General features: G+C 38.6%; 1 protein-coding gene across 2 annotated transcripts in view; it reads left to right on the plus strand.

The window, feature by feature from the left end:
• PHAF1 (phagophore assembly factor 1) overlaps positions 1 to 12,684 on the plus strand; it is a 35,145-nt gene extending 22,461 nt beyond the window's left edge. Inside the window, exons 8-17 of one of the 2 annotated variants that reach the window (XR_011154366.1) lie at positions 710 to 822; positions 2,843 to 2,976; positions 3,590 to 3,673; positions 4,374 to 4,456; positions 5,213 to 5,256; positions 7,177 to 7,220; positions 8,574 to 8,632; positions 10,163 to 10,235; positions 10,681 to 11,145; positions 12,473 to 12,684. Coding sequence is in view for 1 of the 2 variants with exons in the window: in XM_069026651.1 (XP_068882752.1) it covers positions 710 to 822; positions 2,843 to 2,976; positions 3,590 to 3,673; positions 4,374 to 4,456; positions 5,213 to 5,256; positions 7,177 to 7,220; positions 8,574 to 8,632; positions 10,163 to 10,235; positions 10,681 to 10,770 (724 nt within the window). In the remaining variant the exon portion in view is untranslated. Of the gene's footprint in view, positions 1 to 709; positions 823 to 2,842; positions 2,977 to 3,589; positions 3,674 to 4,373; positions 4,457 to 5,212; positions 5,257 to 7,176; positions 7,221 to 8,573; positions 8,633 to 10,162; positions 10,236 to 10,680 lie in introns of both variants that reach the window. The other variant, XM_069026651.1, reaches the window with a different exon arrangement.
• The last annotated feature ends 1,862 nt before the right edge of the window (positions 12,685 to 14,546 follow it).

The raw sequence follows: 14,546 nt of genomic DNA on the forward strand, positions 1-14,546 counted from the left end.
GTTGTGTGTGAGAGAGAGCTCAAAGCCCAGCTTTAAGCTTGTCATTCACCCAGAGGAGGAATTGACGTAAGAACAGTGAATTTTAGGGAGCATATGCAAGCTAATACACAGGAAATAGGCCTTTCCATTAAAGCTATCTTACTTGGGGCTGTTACTGTTTTCTAAAATAATATTGTCGTTGAATTAAATTGAGAACTCTCCCAGTAAAGCAGCACAGTTGCCTTTGGTGTACTGGCACAAGCCGATTTCATGTTCTGGGCTATGAAGTACCTTCCCAAGAGCAGTGAGAGCATCATGGAGAAAGTTCTTCTGCTGCATTTGGATGATATGCCTAGTTCAAGGATTTAGTTAGCTTTAAAAACTCCACAACTTCCATTTTCCCCAAGAGAAATCTGAGCTGACATTTCCTCATAGGAGATATCCAAAGGCTAGATACAGTTTCTGTAATTCCTTAATTCCTGTAGTCTTTGAAACTTGCTGTTTTTTTCATTAATAGTAAAGATCTTGCATTTGAGTGCTGTTTTGTTCCTCTTTTTTCCCCCCACGCTTTCTGATCCTTCTGTATAATACAGCTTTTAATCTGCAGTCTCAGTTACACGCAGCTTTGTCAAAATTAATGTGCTCTGTTCCAGTGAACTGGTACCAGCTTGTTACAGGAAAATGTGAAGATGAAGCAAATCCTATGCACATTTTGTGTGATTGGTTTCAGGGCTCCCTTGATGCCTCTGAGCTGTTTCCTTGGGAATGTGTACACCGAGAACGTCGACGTTCTGCGAGATGGAACTGGACCCTCAGGTTTACGGCTTCGCCTACTCACTGCAGGTACTGGAGACACTCAGAACATTGCACTGGTTGTTCTCCTCAGGAGAAGAGGGATAAACCTGTATAAATTGAGCACAGGTTATTTGTGATGATTTAATAGGTGATCTCAAAGTGTTCTATCTATCCTATTTTGAACTATTGGAAGCAAAACCCAGTTAAATCTTTGTGAAGATGAATCTGCCTGCTGCTGCATTTTCCTTGCCCTGGAGAAATCACTGAAAACTGGAGCCCTGTCTTTACATGTTCCAAGTCCTTACAATCTGTTTGCAGAAATGGAATTTGTCTCCAGGTGTATGTGTAGAAGAAAACAGATCACTGTTCTCAGTACATCACTAGAAAACCCCCATGACAAGCCTAGAAACCTTGTGTATGTGCATTTTCTGATATTCCAGGGAGCTTTATGATGTTGATATTTTTGTGATTAAATTTGGAAGACTTTAAAAAATGCCACAAGTGACTACATTAATGCTGCAGCCTTAAACTACACTTCCAATTCAGTTCTGTTTTCGTTTACTGTAGGAGACAGTGGTGGAAGTGAAGAGAGGCTGATGAGTCTTTCTCCTTGTATGTGCTTTCAGAGATGGGAGGGTGCTTAGAAATTGGGGAAAGACATAACAACTGCACAGGAGTCTTGTTCAGTCACCATAACTTGAGACTTGACAATGTTTTTAAGAAAAAATATTGAGATGTTTTTAACAATTTTCATTAGAAGTCTCAGCTTTTGACCTGTTCTGATTGCTAGCTCTATGTATATTGATGAAACACTTGGAATACATTCACAATATGCAAAAGCTGAAAAAGAGAAAATTATAGATGAAGAATAAAAAATTATGAATAAAACTGGAGCAGATATTTTCAAGCTACTTTGCTTTTCTCATTGCAGAGGAAGATAAGGTAGAGCTGTCTAGTGCAGAGCACATATATCCCCCTGTACTGGGGAAGGAGTTAGCTATAGCATTATAATTATGTAAATGATTTTGAGAAATTGGACACTTTTAAGATAGTGTCAAGTTTTGTTAAAAATGTATATGCATGCAGCTTAAAGGAAATGTTGTCAACGACTAAAATAATTACTAAAATATCACTGATGTTCAGACAAACTTGCAGAGAGGCAATCTGGATATGTGCTGTTCTTATCTTGCAAAGTTTGTAGAAACTCTTGTAAATGTATTACACACCTGTTGTGTCACAAGTTTCTCTGCCCATGTATTAACTCAAAGTTACTGTTGCTTAAGAAATCAAGGATTACTAATTGGATTTTTCTGATTTATTTTAGTGGGTAACTAGCTACATAAATGCATAATGAGGAAAGCTAACTGTGTAATTAGGACACATCCTGTGTTCTGCAGTCACTGCTGTATATGTGTACTTGCATTCTCGTAAATGTAAGATGCTGCATTCCTGTAAGCAAAGGGGCTCACGAACTGCAACATCTTTCCATTTCCTAACATCTGGTAACATATGTCAGCAATTCATCTGTGTAATGGCTATTCAATAAGATCTGGTTTTAACCTTGTTTGCACAGGGACATAGTTGCTATTGATTTAGTCAGTTGTGGGAATCTTGAGTAAAGAATGTTTTGTGATACAGTTAATATGGACGAGGGATTTTGCTTTATGCTCTTGACGTTTTTAGCTGGAGATAAATCTCCAGCTGCTAAAGTAGAATATTCTAGGGATAGAAATAATTCCTGGCATTTACTGCTAATAGCCAGCTGATCAAATTGAGATGGGCTGGGAAACCAAGTCATGTTCATGTGAGTGGCAAGGAAGTGAAGGTAGTGTGGCTGAAGTTGGAGGTTTAAGTGGGGAACCATGCAACAGTCAGCACATGCCCCACTCTGATAACAAATGTTTACACTGTTGCAAAGTAAATGGTTAAATTTAGTTTGGCACTGTTGTCTGAGGAATGCAGCTGTTTTGTTTGTGATAAATAGAGGAATGCTAACCTTTTGGTGTTGATTTACTGATGTATTCTGTGATCAGGAAGGATGCATGTAGAGTTGTTTTCCATTCCTCAGGCTGTGGCCCAGGTGTTTTAGCCGATGCCAAGATGCGGGTATTTGAGCGCTGTGTGTACTTCGGTGATTCCTGCCAGGATGTGCTCAGCACTTTGGGCTCTCCACACAAAGTCTTCTACAAGTCTGAAGACAAGGTGAGGGAATTCTTTCAGGCACAGACTTTGTTCAGTGGTGCTTCAGTCTCATCGTAGTGCTTGTGTTCGGCAAGGTCAGTGAAGTTGAGCTGCCAAGTAGCACAAATTACAAGTGCTTGACATATTGCTTGGTAATAACAGACCATGCTGAACCATTATATAATAGGTTTTAAGAAGCTTTTTAAAAATCTAAATTGAAGCAAATCTGTTTAAATTTATTTAAAAAAAAAATCAAATCGCATGATGTTAACTGGTTTAAGAATTGTTACAAATGGGAACACTTCTGTATCCAAATGTGCCTTAGTAAGTGTGTGCTGCCTATTTTTTTAAAAATTATAGTTTATATAAAATAACCTCAGTATATACTTTGACATTTTCCTAATGGTTTTCCACAGCACAATATAAGTAAACCTTTTCATTACAATAACTGAAAAAGCTGATGTGTCACTGTGCTGCTGTAAGCAGGTGATGGTCCTGTCACGAAGCACAGTTCTTACATACTTGAGCAGAGGCTTCAAATGAGATTATAGCAATTTGTTTGAATGTAGAGATGTTATTAAAGCATTCATCTTTGAGCATTATTGAATGCATCTGAAAAGTGTGTTTCTTGCAGATGAAAATCCATTCACCCTCGCCCCATAAGCAGGTCCCATCAAAGTGCAATGACTACTTCTTCAATTATTTCACACTTGGAGTGGTGAGTGGAAAGCTTCCCTAAACAATTCATATAAACTTCTGATTTAGTTACACAGCAATTCTTTCAGGAGGCTAAAGGCTGTGGGAAATGAGAGACTTCAAAACTCTTGATTTCTGCATTTCATATCTCTGGATATGAAAAGCTACACTGACTTTCCTTTAACACTTACAAATTCAATCAGCAGTGTTTCATCTCCACCAGTGGATGGAAAGCTCTTTGCACTTCTGCAGTCTCTTAGGTTTTCTCATTTTTCTGTTGTGCCTGATACATAGGTACCGAGTTCTTGTTCCTGAGATCCATTCCCCTGTCTCACAGAACTGAGACAGGTGTGCCATAGCAGCAGTTGTGAAAGTTTGCTGAGCTGTGGGGTGTTGTTAAATCTTCGTGCTCCTCCTTGCAGCTGTTTTGCTTTAGTCTACGTTCTGTAAATAATATGCAGAAAAACAAGATCCCCTTAGAAAACTTCCCAACATTAGCAAATGAAGCTGCAATTGTGATTGTGTGCTGGAGGAAATGTGTGTTATTTGAATTTACAAATAGTCTTATTTTCAAATACTACTTTTCATAATTTAATTCAGTTTCAGTGAGATAAATACATGTCACTCTATACAGGTGCTATTTTAAGTAATCTCAGGTTAGTTTGGGAAAGGCCACCTTCCTCTATCCATATTGCTTCATCTGTCTTTTTTGTCTTCAACAGGATATTCTCTTTGATGCAAACACTCACAAGGTGAAGAAATTTGTCCTGCATACAAATTATCCTGGTCATTACAACTTTAACATGTGAGTGTACAGAACTCATCTATTAAAGAGTACACTGAAACAACTGAAAAGGAAATCTTATGTTCCCTTTAGAGAATTCCAATATTTTTTCATAAGTCTCTTTGGTGTATCTAGTAACCTGTGGAGGTTTCAGACGTCGTTAGTAACATTGTTTTAGTAGTATTTTCTTTTTACTTTTAAATGCCTTTATATATATTGGCAAGTATGTCTTAAAGCAGTGAATGAGGTAAGGTAGTTCTTGGTCCAGGTATGATGTGCAAACTCTTGATAGAGGCAAACTTTATATTAGCAAGAGTGTCCTTTTACTGGTAGCTATGTTGCTGGTTTTTTCCTAACATGATTTCAATTGGTGATTAAAAAATCTCATGCTTCTGGACATTTTTTCAATACTTTCTAAATGTAAAGTCTTTAGAGGAGGAGTATGTGTTAGTGATTGGATGTCTGATTAAAGCAGTTAATGACAGAGAAATCTATAGTGCTGTTTAATAGCTAAATATTTCTCCATACACTCTGTGTAACAGAGTAATTTGTGCAGAAGGACTTCTTGCGTCCTCTAGGAAATTGTATTAGGACATTCCCAGGCTGCTGCCTTTTTTGGTGTAGAAAGCTAAGCAAGAACTTAATCTGCTATCATAGATTCTCACTTTCATTTTATTATTCATGTGACTTTCATTAAAGGGATTATGTAAGTCTGTGGCTGTGCAGTTTATCTTGGCTTCTCTGTTTTCTAATAGCTTTACGATTTGCACTTTCTAGTTACCATCGCTGTGAATTCAAGATTCCACTCGTCATTAAGAGAGGTGAGCATTTCACTGCTGTCCTTCTTCAGGGGGCACAGAATGCTCCAAGGGGAGCTGGGATCAATTCTCATCTCTAATGGTCCTTCATTATCAGAGGATGCTAACAGTGACAGTCACTGAGACAGAGAAGAAATTTTGGGGTTAGGTTTCTATGTAAGTGGAAAAGACACTTCAGGGCAAGGTAGCAGTTCTCGGATTTTACTTACACTAACTCTTTACTTATTTGGATCACACAAATATTTGGCTACAACATTCTGTAATGCTTTGCTAAAATCAGTTACCTTGTACCTGGAGGCTCAAAATTTGTAAAACGGTGTTGGTCTGGGCTCATCTGTCCAGTCCACTGATATTTAATATAACCTGGTTTATCTGGGAATGAAAAGAAACATCCAGAATATATTGGCTGTATGTGCTACAGAAAAAGTATGTTTGTTTGTGTTCATCTGAAAATCTCTACTTGAAAAAATACATCTATAATCAGTAGTGCTGATTTGGCAAGGTACTAAGATGTTCCCAGCTCTGTGCGTGTAACTAATCTCAGCAAAGTAGGGGAGCCCTGTCTGAAGATCACCGTGATTGAAGTAGACTTCTTCAAAGTAAGAATACATGTGTTCTGGGAAGGTATTTGGATTATACTGGGAATGCTAGATGCTGGCTAGGTTTTGACCAGGGATGTTTTCCTCATTCTGATTGGTATTCACTGCAAGCACTTTGCTGTGTGAAGTGCAATCCTCCTGTGGCTGTCACAGCAGTTTGAGCATATGGAGGATTAAAAACCTGGAAAAATAATGCTTGTGTATACAGGCTTATATGAAAGTTGATTTGTACTTCAGCCAAGAGAATGAGCATGAAATTTCTCACTTGAAAGATTATTTTCCCTTAGGTTATTTTACTTCAAAGCATTAATTTGTGATTAATTTTGTTTACCTCAAGTAGCATTATGAATTTATTCTTAATGTGTCTGGTTTTTTGTTTATTTGGCATTTTTAACCAGCTTTTCTGGCCTCTAGCTTATGTCCAGGACATGTAAAAAGTTGTCAACAGATGTTGTAACAGTTTTGAAGAGCCTGTCTTCTTCCCTCTGGTGGCAGTGCCTGATGCAGTTTTATTAGTTCTCTTTTGTAGTTCAAATTCAGATTATAAATTAAGAACCAGAGTTCAAGTTGCAGACACTGAACTCACAGCACAAAGAGAGCATGTTTAGAGAGGAGAAAACACAGAGAAGCAAGTGGTCTTTAACTTGACTGAAACCTGTGTTGGACATGTTCAGTGTCTAGGTCCATTCCCACTGCTTTGGGAACGTGCTTTCAGTATTTAGGAGTACCCAAATATATGTATGTAACTTATGTATAAAGGTACTTGAAACCACCAGCAAACAGCTTCTGTTTAAGGCTGTAATTGTAAATGCAATGCTGTCTTTTTGTTATTTAATAGGTAGGCTGCAATTCCCAAGCCCTCTGCCATCTTTGTTTTGGAAGAGCAGTGTTTTGGCTGATTTCAGACCTGCCAATTCCTGAGTCTCCAGATGTCAGTTTTAACCAGCTTTCTTTCCAAGTGCAGTGGGGTGTTTTTGGACTTAATGAGTGGCGCATCATGTTACCTCCTCAAGTGGCTAACTTAGTGCAAAGAGATGGAGTTTCTTTTACAGTGGTGTTGTGCCATCTAAGATTAAAGCTTAAGCATTATAATCTTAAAGCTGGGACTTGCTGTAAATAGGGAGGTTTGCTTTATCACCTTAACTGGCATTTAGTCAGTGTTACTGACAGTTTTGATTGCTAGTGAATGTTGGTAAATTTGTATATGAACTGATCAAATGCTCCCGTGTCTCCTGCTATCTGAATTAACATTCCAGAATAAAGTACTTATGTAGGGGACTGTTCAAGCTTAAGCTATAAAAGCTTTTCTGTTTTTGTTTCATAGATAGCGCTGATTCACAGACAGAAACATGTACAACATACAGCAAGGTAAGCCTGTGTAGAACTGAGTGTTTTCCTAATTTTCTTAAACCATCTAAATGATTCATGCCAATTTTACAATATACTTTAAAGATTTTACAGCAGTGGTATTATGGTGTTTTAAAGTGGAACAGTAGAAGGCCACAAGTTTGTGTATATCTCATGGTTTAAATATTTTGGTGTGTTAAAAGATTGAATTCAATTGTAATAGCACACTTAAAGTAAACTGAATTACTGTATTATGACATGGCTTGCATTTCAACACAGCTGCAGGTAGAAATAGTGAAATAAGTGATAAGGGGAAACAGCAGCAGTGGTGGCTAAATGTTAGCTTGGAGGCATGTTCCTAAACAAAATTCTTACGGAGCTATTGTACTAAACACAGCTCTTGAAGACATGTACTATTCAACAAGAGAGCCCAGTGCCCTTCCACTTTCTTCTGAAGGGTGCCAGTAATGGGGTGTTCCTTAGGCAGCAGCCTTTCAAAAATGTCACTGCCAGTGTGACACCTCCTGATGACAGCAGAAGACTCTACAGCTGTACCACCTAAATAAACTTCCCAACTGGGAAGTTGCTGCTGCATATTTGACAGCTGCATTAAGTTGAAAAACTTCTCAAAAACTGTGTTCATCAGTGCCTCTGCAGTCAACATTCAGCCAAGCTCAGTGCTGCTCTCTTGGCTCCTAGGGTGCCAAATGAAGGCTTTCCTTGGTGAATTTTGATTCCCATACTGGGAAGAAAAATTGGAGTCAGCAATCTGGAAGCTGCCGTTCTATGCTTTTTGATTTGAATTATTTATTCCCTTCAGTGCTTTGACTTATTTCAGTCTTGTGTGTGAAGAAGCTGCAGCTTCTTGGAGTCTGGTTAGTGAGGAAAACTCTTGGACACTTCCCAATCATTAAATAGTGCAGCCTTCCTGTTCTCCAATCTTGTTGCTTAAATCAAGGAAAGACTTTTGGGAGAGGTAGCAATGGGGATATTATTCCTCTCTCTAAAGGCATGTAAGAGGATATTTTGTTGAAGTTTCCCAAAGCTGCTTTGGTCTCTGAGGTGCCCCTAAAATGCTACAAGACTTTCCAGCTATGTTTTATCCATAAGACCCATAGACATTTTTATATTAATAATTCTATTTCCAAACTATTTTTAGACAAAAGTGAGAATATATCTTAAGAGAATTTACTAGCCCTAGCAATGGATAGTTCCATTACTGAGTATGGCTCCAGTCACAAAATACTTTTGTAAACAGAACCTCAAGTTTATTTGACAAATAGGTTTGTCACAAACAAATGTGCATGACACTCTTCCTAGATAAAGAGTTTCCTTATGCCTCATTTTAACACAAATTTGTTGATGTATTTACAGTGGGACAGTATTCAGGATCTACTGGGGCACCCTGTAGAGAAGCCAGTGGTACTTCACAGGTAAAAGTCTCTCTCTATTTTGCTTGGCAAGGATTGGGCTGAAAACAGGATGAGGAAGAGTCTTCATGGCACTAGTTACTTTTGTAATGCTTTGCTACTTAAAGTTTCAGGGTTTTTTGGCCACTAACAAGATGAGATAGCATAGCAGCTCTGAGAGCAGCTGAGTGAAAGCATTTCCAAAATTCCTTGAACTGCAAAATTCAGAGAAGAATGAACAGTGCCTTAAAAAAAGTCTTTCTTTATGAGTAATAAATAGTTTAGAGGTTTTATACTTTTTATATGCATTTCAATAACATGCCATTATACAACACAGTATATATGTATATGATAATATATGTAACAGCAGTCTGTCTGAAGAAGCTTGTCTTTTATGAACATAAATGGTCCTAGAGTTCCTTTAGGCTGACTGAAGATAGAATAGCCCTTAAATTTGCTGTGTTTCTGCAGGCATTGAGGTGGATGTTGGGTTAAATGGGCATTACCTGTTTGCAGAGTTATCATTTTATGATGTGAAACCATGATTTTTGTCTCAGGACAAGAGTAAGTGATGGGTACTGTGCAAATACTACAGCAATTTCAGATAAATTTAATATATTTTTATCAGACTTTCACATGATTTTAACTTTGATTTTTTTTTTCTTTTTTTCCCTCCTTAATCATTGTGCCCTTTGTTCCCCTTTACTCCTGTGTTATGCCAGTGAGATGATTAGAGCAGAAGCCATGTGAATGAAGTAAAGCTAAGGTGAATAGTGAGAGCCCTTCTATTTTTTCCATCTGTGTTATAGAGTAGTTCAACCAGAGAGCGTTTTACTGAGCACATCTCACATGGCTCAGACATGCAATTTGAAAAACTGACCAGTTTACGAGAAAGGACAAAAGGTAAATATTCACTAGGGGATTTTTTTGGCTGTAATCTAAAATTCATTGCAGTCAACAGAAATTGTCAATGTACAATCCAAAAATACCAGAAATAACTGAAAGACAAGTGATACATAGATCTTGAAAGACACTGTTTAATAAAACTTGGATTATTCTATTTTGGCATCTTATAGGCTAATCTTCTTAACATGCTAAATCCAGTTGATTAATATTCAGTACATAGTAAATATAAATAATAGACTATATATAGTAAATACATCAGGTAGAGGTTGAGACACAAAGGGAAGGATCTTTCACAAAAATGTGTAATAAGTAACATGGTGCTTCTCTCTTCCTGTGTATCTGGGGTTTTTTAGGGTTCTTCCTGTTCAAGTTAAGTGCAGGAGAGTTTCCCTGTAGAGGTCACTACTGGCTTTTTGATTACTTTATCCCCAAGTTTTATTAATGGCTCTGTGGCGTCAAGCAGAGTTTCCTCTGGCTCGTTTGGAGTCTAGCAATGGTGTTGCATAATGTAGATGTACTTTCTTTTGATGAAAGCCATGATAAAGATGCTGTAATTTACCTTATGTTACTGAGTAGTTATTCCTCCCTAAGAAGTTCCTGATCCTCGCCTATCCATTTAAAAATTTTTTTCCTCTCTTTTCTGTTCAGGTCGTCATCTCCAAACAACACTAACCCATTTGGGTCAACCTTTTGCTTTGGACTGCAGCGAATGATCTTTGAGGTTAGGAAAAAACCTTTTATTTTTGTCTGAGCATGGGAAGATGAGGAGTTTGCTATTACTATGAGTGGCTTCTTACTTCCTATTGCAATAAAAGCCAGTGCTTGGGAGTGGTATAATTTTAGTGCCTGTTGGCAGAAAGAGGCAACTGTGAAACCTTTTCTCTGAGGCTGTACATTTGCATGTTAAAGCTGAATCTTCAAGTTTGTCACCTGGAACTCATGCTAGCAGGAGATATGTGCACGTGGCTGGTTGGAGCATGCTGGTGTTGTCATGGAAGTCTAAGAGACCATTTTTAGGAACTAGCCAAGAGCTTGTTGCTGTCGTTTGTTGTTGGGATTTCTTTCTTCAGGCAGATCACTTCTGTATTCACCTTTTTAATACTTCTGAGTTTCTGTTTAGTGTACCACTTCTTTTAATTTCCTGTTTCCCTGCTGTGCTTTTGCAGGTGATGCAGAATAATCACATAGCTTCTGTTACTCTGTATGGCCCCACACGGCCCAGCAGCCAGTTGAGAACGTCGGACCTTCCCCAGTGAGCATCCCCTGCAAAGTCAGCTAATCTCAATGCTACAGAATTAGTACAGCGTGCCTTGATTTGCTGCCACTTATAATATGGAAAGCACGTTATGATTTTGTTTTTTTTTTTCAATAAGCCTTTCCACCCAAGAGCGGTGTGGAGAGGAAATTCTCTCAACCCTTCATCATGGGGCATGGAACTGTTGATGGAGGAAAGCAGCTTAGGTGCCTGTGCCGTCATTTATTCCTCTCGTTGCCCTCATCCTATGCAGCACAGACCTGAAGAGACTGTCCCTCCTTCTCAGCTGGCAGAAGGGGGAAATGGAAGAGGGGCACGTAATGACTGCAAGAATTAGAAGCACAAACTTTCTGAGCCTTGGAGCATCTGGAAGCAGGTATTGATTTTAGTCTGTTTGTGTTACTGTATTGATGTGGTGGTCACATTTTAAGAAAACGTGTGTGTATATATATATAGATATAAACACCTCGGTATTTCTGTGGCTTAGGACATTGTACCAAGTGTGACAAGGATGTATATATGTCCATGATTTCAGGCACCACATCTTTGTGTAACTTTAAACCAAGCAAGTAGCATGTGCATAATACTTGGTTGTAACATTTGCACTACATACACTTTAATTACTTGATAAACGTTTATCTTCACTGAGGAGCATCTGTGTACTGGGTGTGAGTGGGGTGTGGTGGTTATTTAATGTACACTGCGCATAAAGCTTATTTATACAGTGGATCAGATTTGTCCACCTTCCTGCACTAATATGTACTTGATATGCTGATACAATTTTTTTCTGTCATGGCTGGTTTACTAATTTTTTTCATATGCAATTTTAAAAGAAAAAAAAATTCTGGAAGGGGTTATTTCTATGATTGAATTATGTTTTAGTGAAAAGATTTGATACAATTTTTCATACTAGTGAAAAATTTAGCAAAGAAATAATGTTGCCTCATTTGCCTCTATTCCAAAATCCTGGATTCCTACTCTATTTCCTCAGAGAAAGAAAAGCTGTATATAATGGTATCTCAGAAAGAAATTCTGGAATTCTGCCATCACCAAGATAACCTTTTCTGTAACTTTTGATGTATGATTTTAATTTATGCCAAAGGTTTAGCCAAAGACATCCTTGTTGTAGTTTCACCGTTTCTGTACATATATGCTAACTGCACACCCCACCCCAGCAGACAGGATATAGGCTTCTTTCTAGTTGGGAGATGCTGCTCGCGACATTTTATCCCAGGAGGATACTTTAGGTTTCTAGTTCTCTTACCAGTCTTATTTGGGAGAAATAGGTGGTCTGTCTTTGAAATAATGAACCCTTTTTAAAAATGGACAAGAGAAATGTATAATTTTATCCCATTTTTAATATTTTGGTGTCGCAACTTGTGATACATAGATGACAATTTTGTGAGTTTTACTATGTGTGTACAGATTTTTGTAAATATGACATTTTTGTAATTTTAACTCCATGTACAGTGTAATCCTGTATAGTTTATCAATGAATGAGAGATAGGAAATAGAATGTTAACTGAAGTTTTGGATCCTGGACCAGTAGCAGGGATAAATGTGTGTGTGTGTGTGAGACGTTCTTTGCCATTTAGTCTTCCTGTATACTGTGATACTCTAAACTGTTTTGCTAAAACAAACGAAAAAGCCCCATGGAGAATCTAATGGATAAGGAAAAAGTTACTGTTTACCTTTATCCCTAGGTGTCACTCCTGTTGAATCCCTGTTCAATCTGTGCTGTCTCCTGTGATCGTTGCTTGCTAAGAAAATTCTATGCCTCAATCTTCCTTTTTATTTCCTCTCTAATTTTAATTTCATTTTACATAGCCCTTCTGTAAATTAAATGGAATAATAATGAGCATGTACACTGAAAGAAAAATAAAAAGAGACTCTCAGTTACTGTTTTTGTGTTAAATACAGTTACTGGGTGTTTTTGTAATAAAATCACGGAAATTCTTGCCTTTTTTTTCTTATCAATTAGTTCTTTTTATTTTCCTGGTTTTCAGACATAGTTGCAGTACCTGACTACTGTATAGTGACTTTATAGCCAGTTCAGTTTCCAAAGAAACAGTGGCTAACATAACTTGGTAGGTATGTTAGAGCATTTTGTAAGGTTTTGTGCCGCAGTGGCGAAGGAAAGTCTCTGACCTGTGGTCGATGCACTGTGGGTTCTCCATTGGGCTCAGAAAGAGGGGATTGTTACGCTGCTGTCGGCCCTTAGGGATCGTGGAAATCGATCGAGCTTCCAAGAGGGGAATATTGCACAGCAGAAGGGAGGAAATGCCTGCAGTGAAAGCAGCAAATGTCAATTCTTGTACTGCATTCATGTGCCCCGAGGGACTTCACGGAAAAGCTTTGGAAGTCTCCCTGCCCTGAAGGAGCTCAAAGGTTAATGCAGGGCATAAGGAATGGGCCTTGGTTCCATTCGTGTTTCTCCTGCACTGGCTGTGTGAGGCAGGTGGGGCACTTGGCCCTCCTCCTGCAGCATCCCTCGGGGCTGGAATACAAACTGACCTTGCTTGCTGCTTGGCTCAGGGTGCTCTTGCAGAATTTTATGGTCTCTGAACCAATCCTGATGCTAACTTCAATTAATTTTAATTTGTCCTTTTCTAATAAAAGCTCCGAATAAGCTGCAAGAGGAGATAAATCCTTGGTAAGATGATTTGAGTAGTGGCTATGTAGATGCCACCAATATCCTGCTCTTGAGCGTATTGAGTTGAATTTCTTCAGAAGAGTGAGGTCAGGCCTGCTGCTGTAGCATGAACCCTGTAGTATGCCTCCCCCTCCAAAAGGAAATGAGGGATTTGGGCTGCATCAGCTCCCATCTTGCCAGGTGCCCTTGTAATAATTCTGTGTGGTTTGATACAGATCCTGCATGTTGGCAACATGTGTGTTGGTCCATCATTTTGGTTTCATGTGATAAAACTTTGATATAAAGTGAAATACAATTGCATTTTTAATAAAACATGTAGTGCATATGATCCCCTTCTGATGTGTACCTTTTTCCTTTGTAAAGAAGAGAGGAGTTTGTGTGTGTGTCTGCTTAACTTGAATATTGCAGTATTGTCCACAGTATTTCATTTGTTTACACTTAATAAAACTGATGGTTGTTCCCTTCTTTATGGAGGTGAAGCTGACATTTCTTCCTGTATTCTTCAGGCCTTCAGGCAGTCCCTGGGCTCCTATGAGGGCTCCAGGCAGTGCTGTATAGATCAGTGCTGCTGTGTAATTCTAGAACCCTCTGTTCCCCAAAATGCAGTTCCTGTCAAGAAAAAGCAATCTTCTGTTGCCAGGAACTGTCATATTTCTAATTCTAAACAGGTTTTTTTTCTGAAATAGTAATCATATGGTGTGTGAGAACTGATTCATGTGATCATGATCGTTCATATTCCAGAGCTCACATCCAACCTGTTTAAATCTTTCAGCGCTACAAGAAGATGGTGATTCATTGTTACTTTGGGTCTGGCTGGAGGTTAAGGGCCAGCTGCTGTTTTCCAGAGGGAAATCAAGGGTGTTGCTTGCCCCCTTCACACTGACTTTCTACCTGCTGTTAGAACCTGTTAGTCACTTAACTACTCTGCTAAGCCAGAACTTCTGTTAGGTTTTGTGTTTGGTGCCTCAAAATGTATGTTGAGAGTAAATCTGCATGTGTGAGTCAGTGTGGCTCTTACTTTGAAAGAAATGTTATGTCCAAGTCCTCTCTGCTTGCTTTCTCCAGAGTATTTGGGCAAGGACCAAGTCATCTGATTTGGCACAATTTCACATGAGCTGGTTGCG

This window comes from Aphelocoma coerulescens, chromosome 11 (assembly GCF_041296385.1).
Source record: "Aphelocoma coerulescens isolate FSJ_1873_10779 chromosome 11, UR_Acoe_1.0, whole genome shotgun sequence".
Lineage (NCBI taxonomy): Eukaryota > Metazoa > Chordata > Aves > Passeriformes > Corvidae > Aphelocoma > Aphelocoma coerulescens.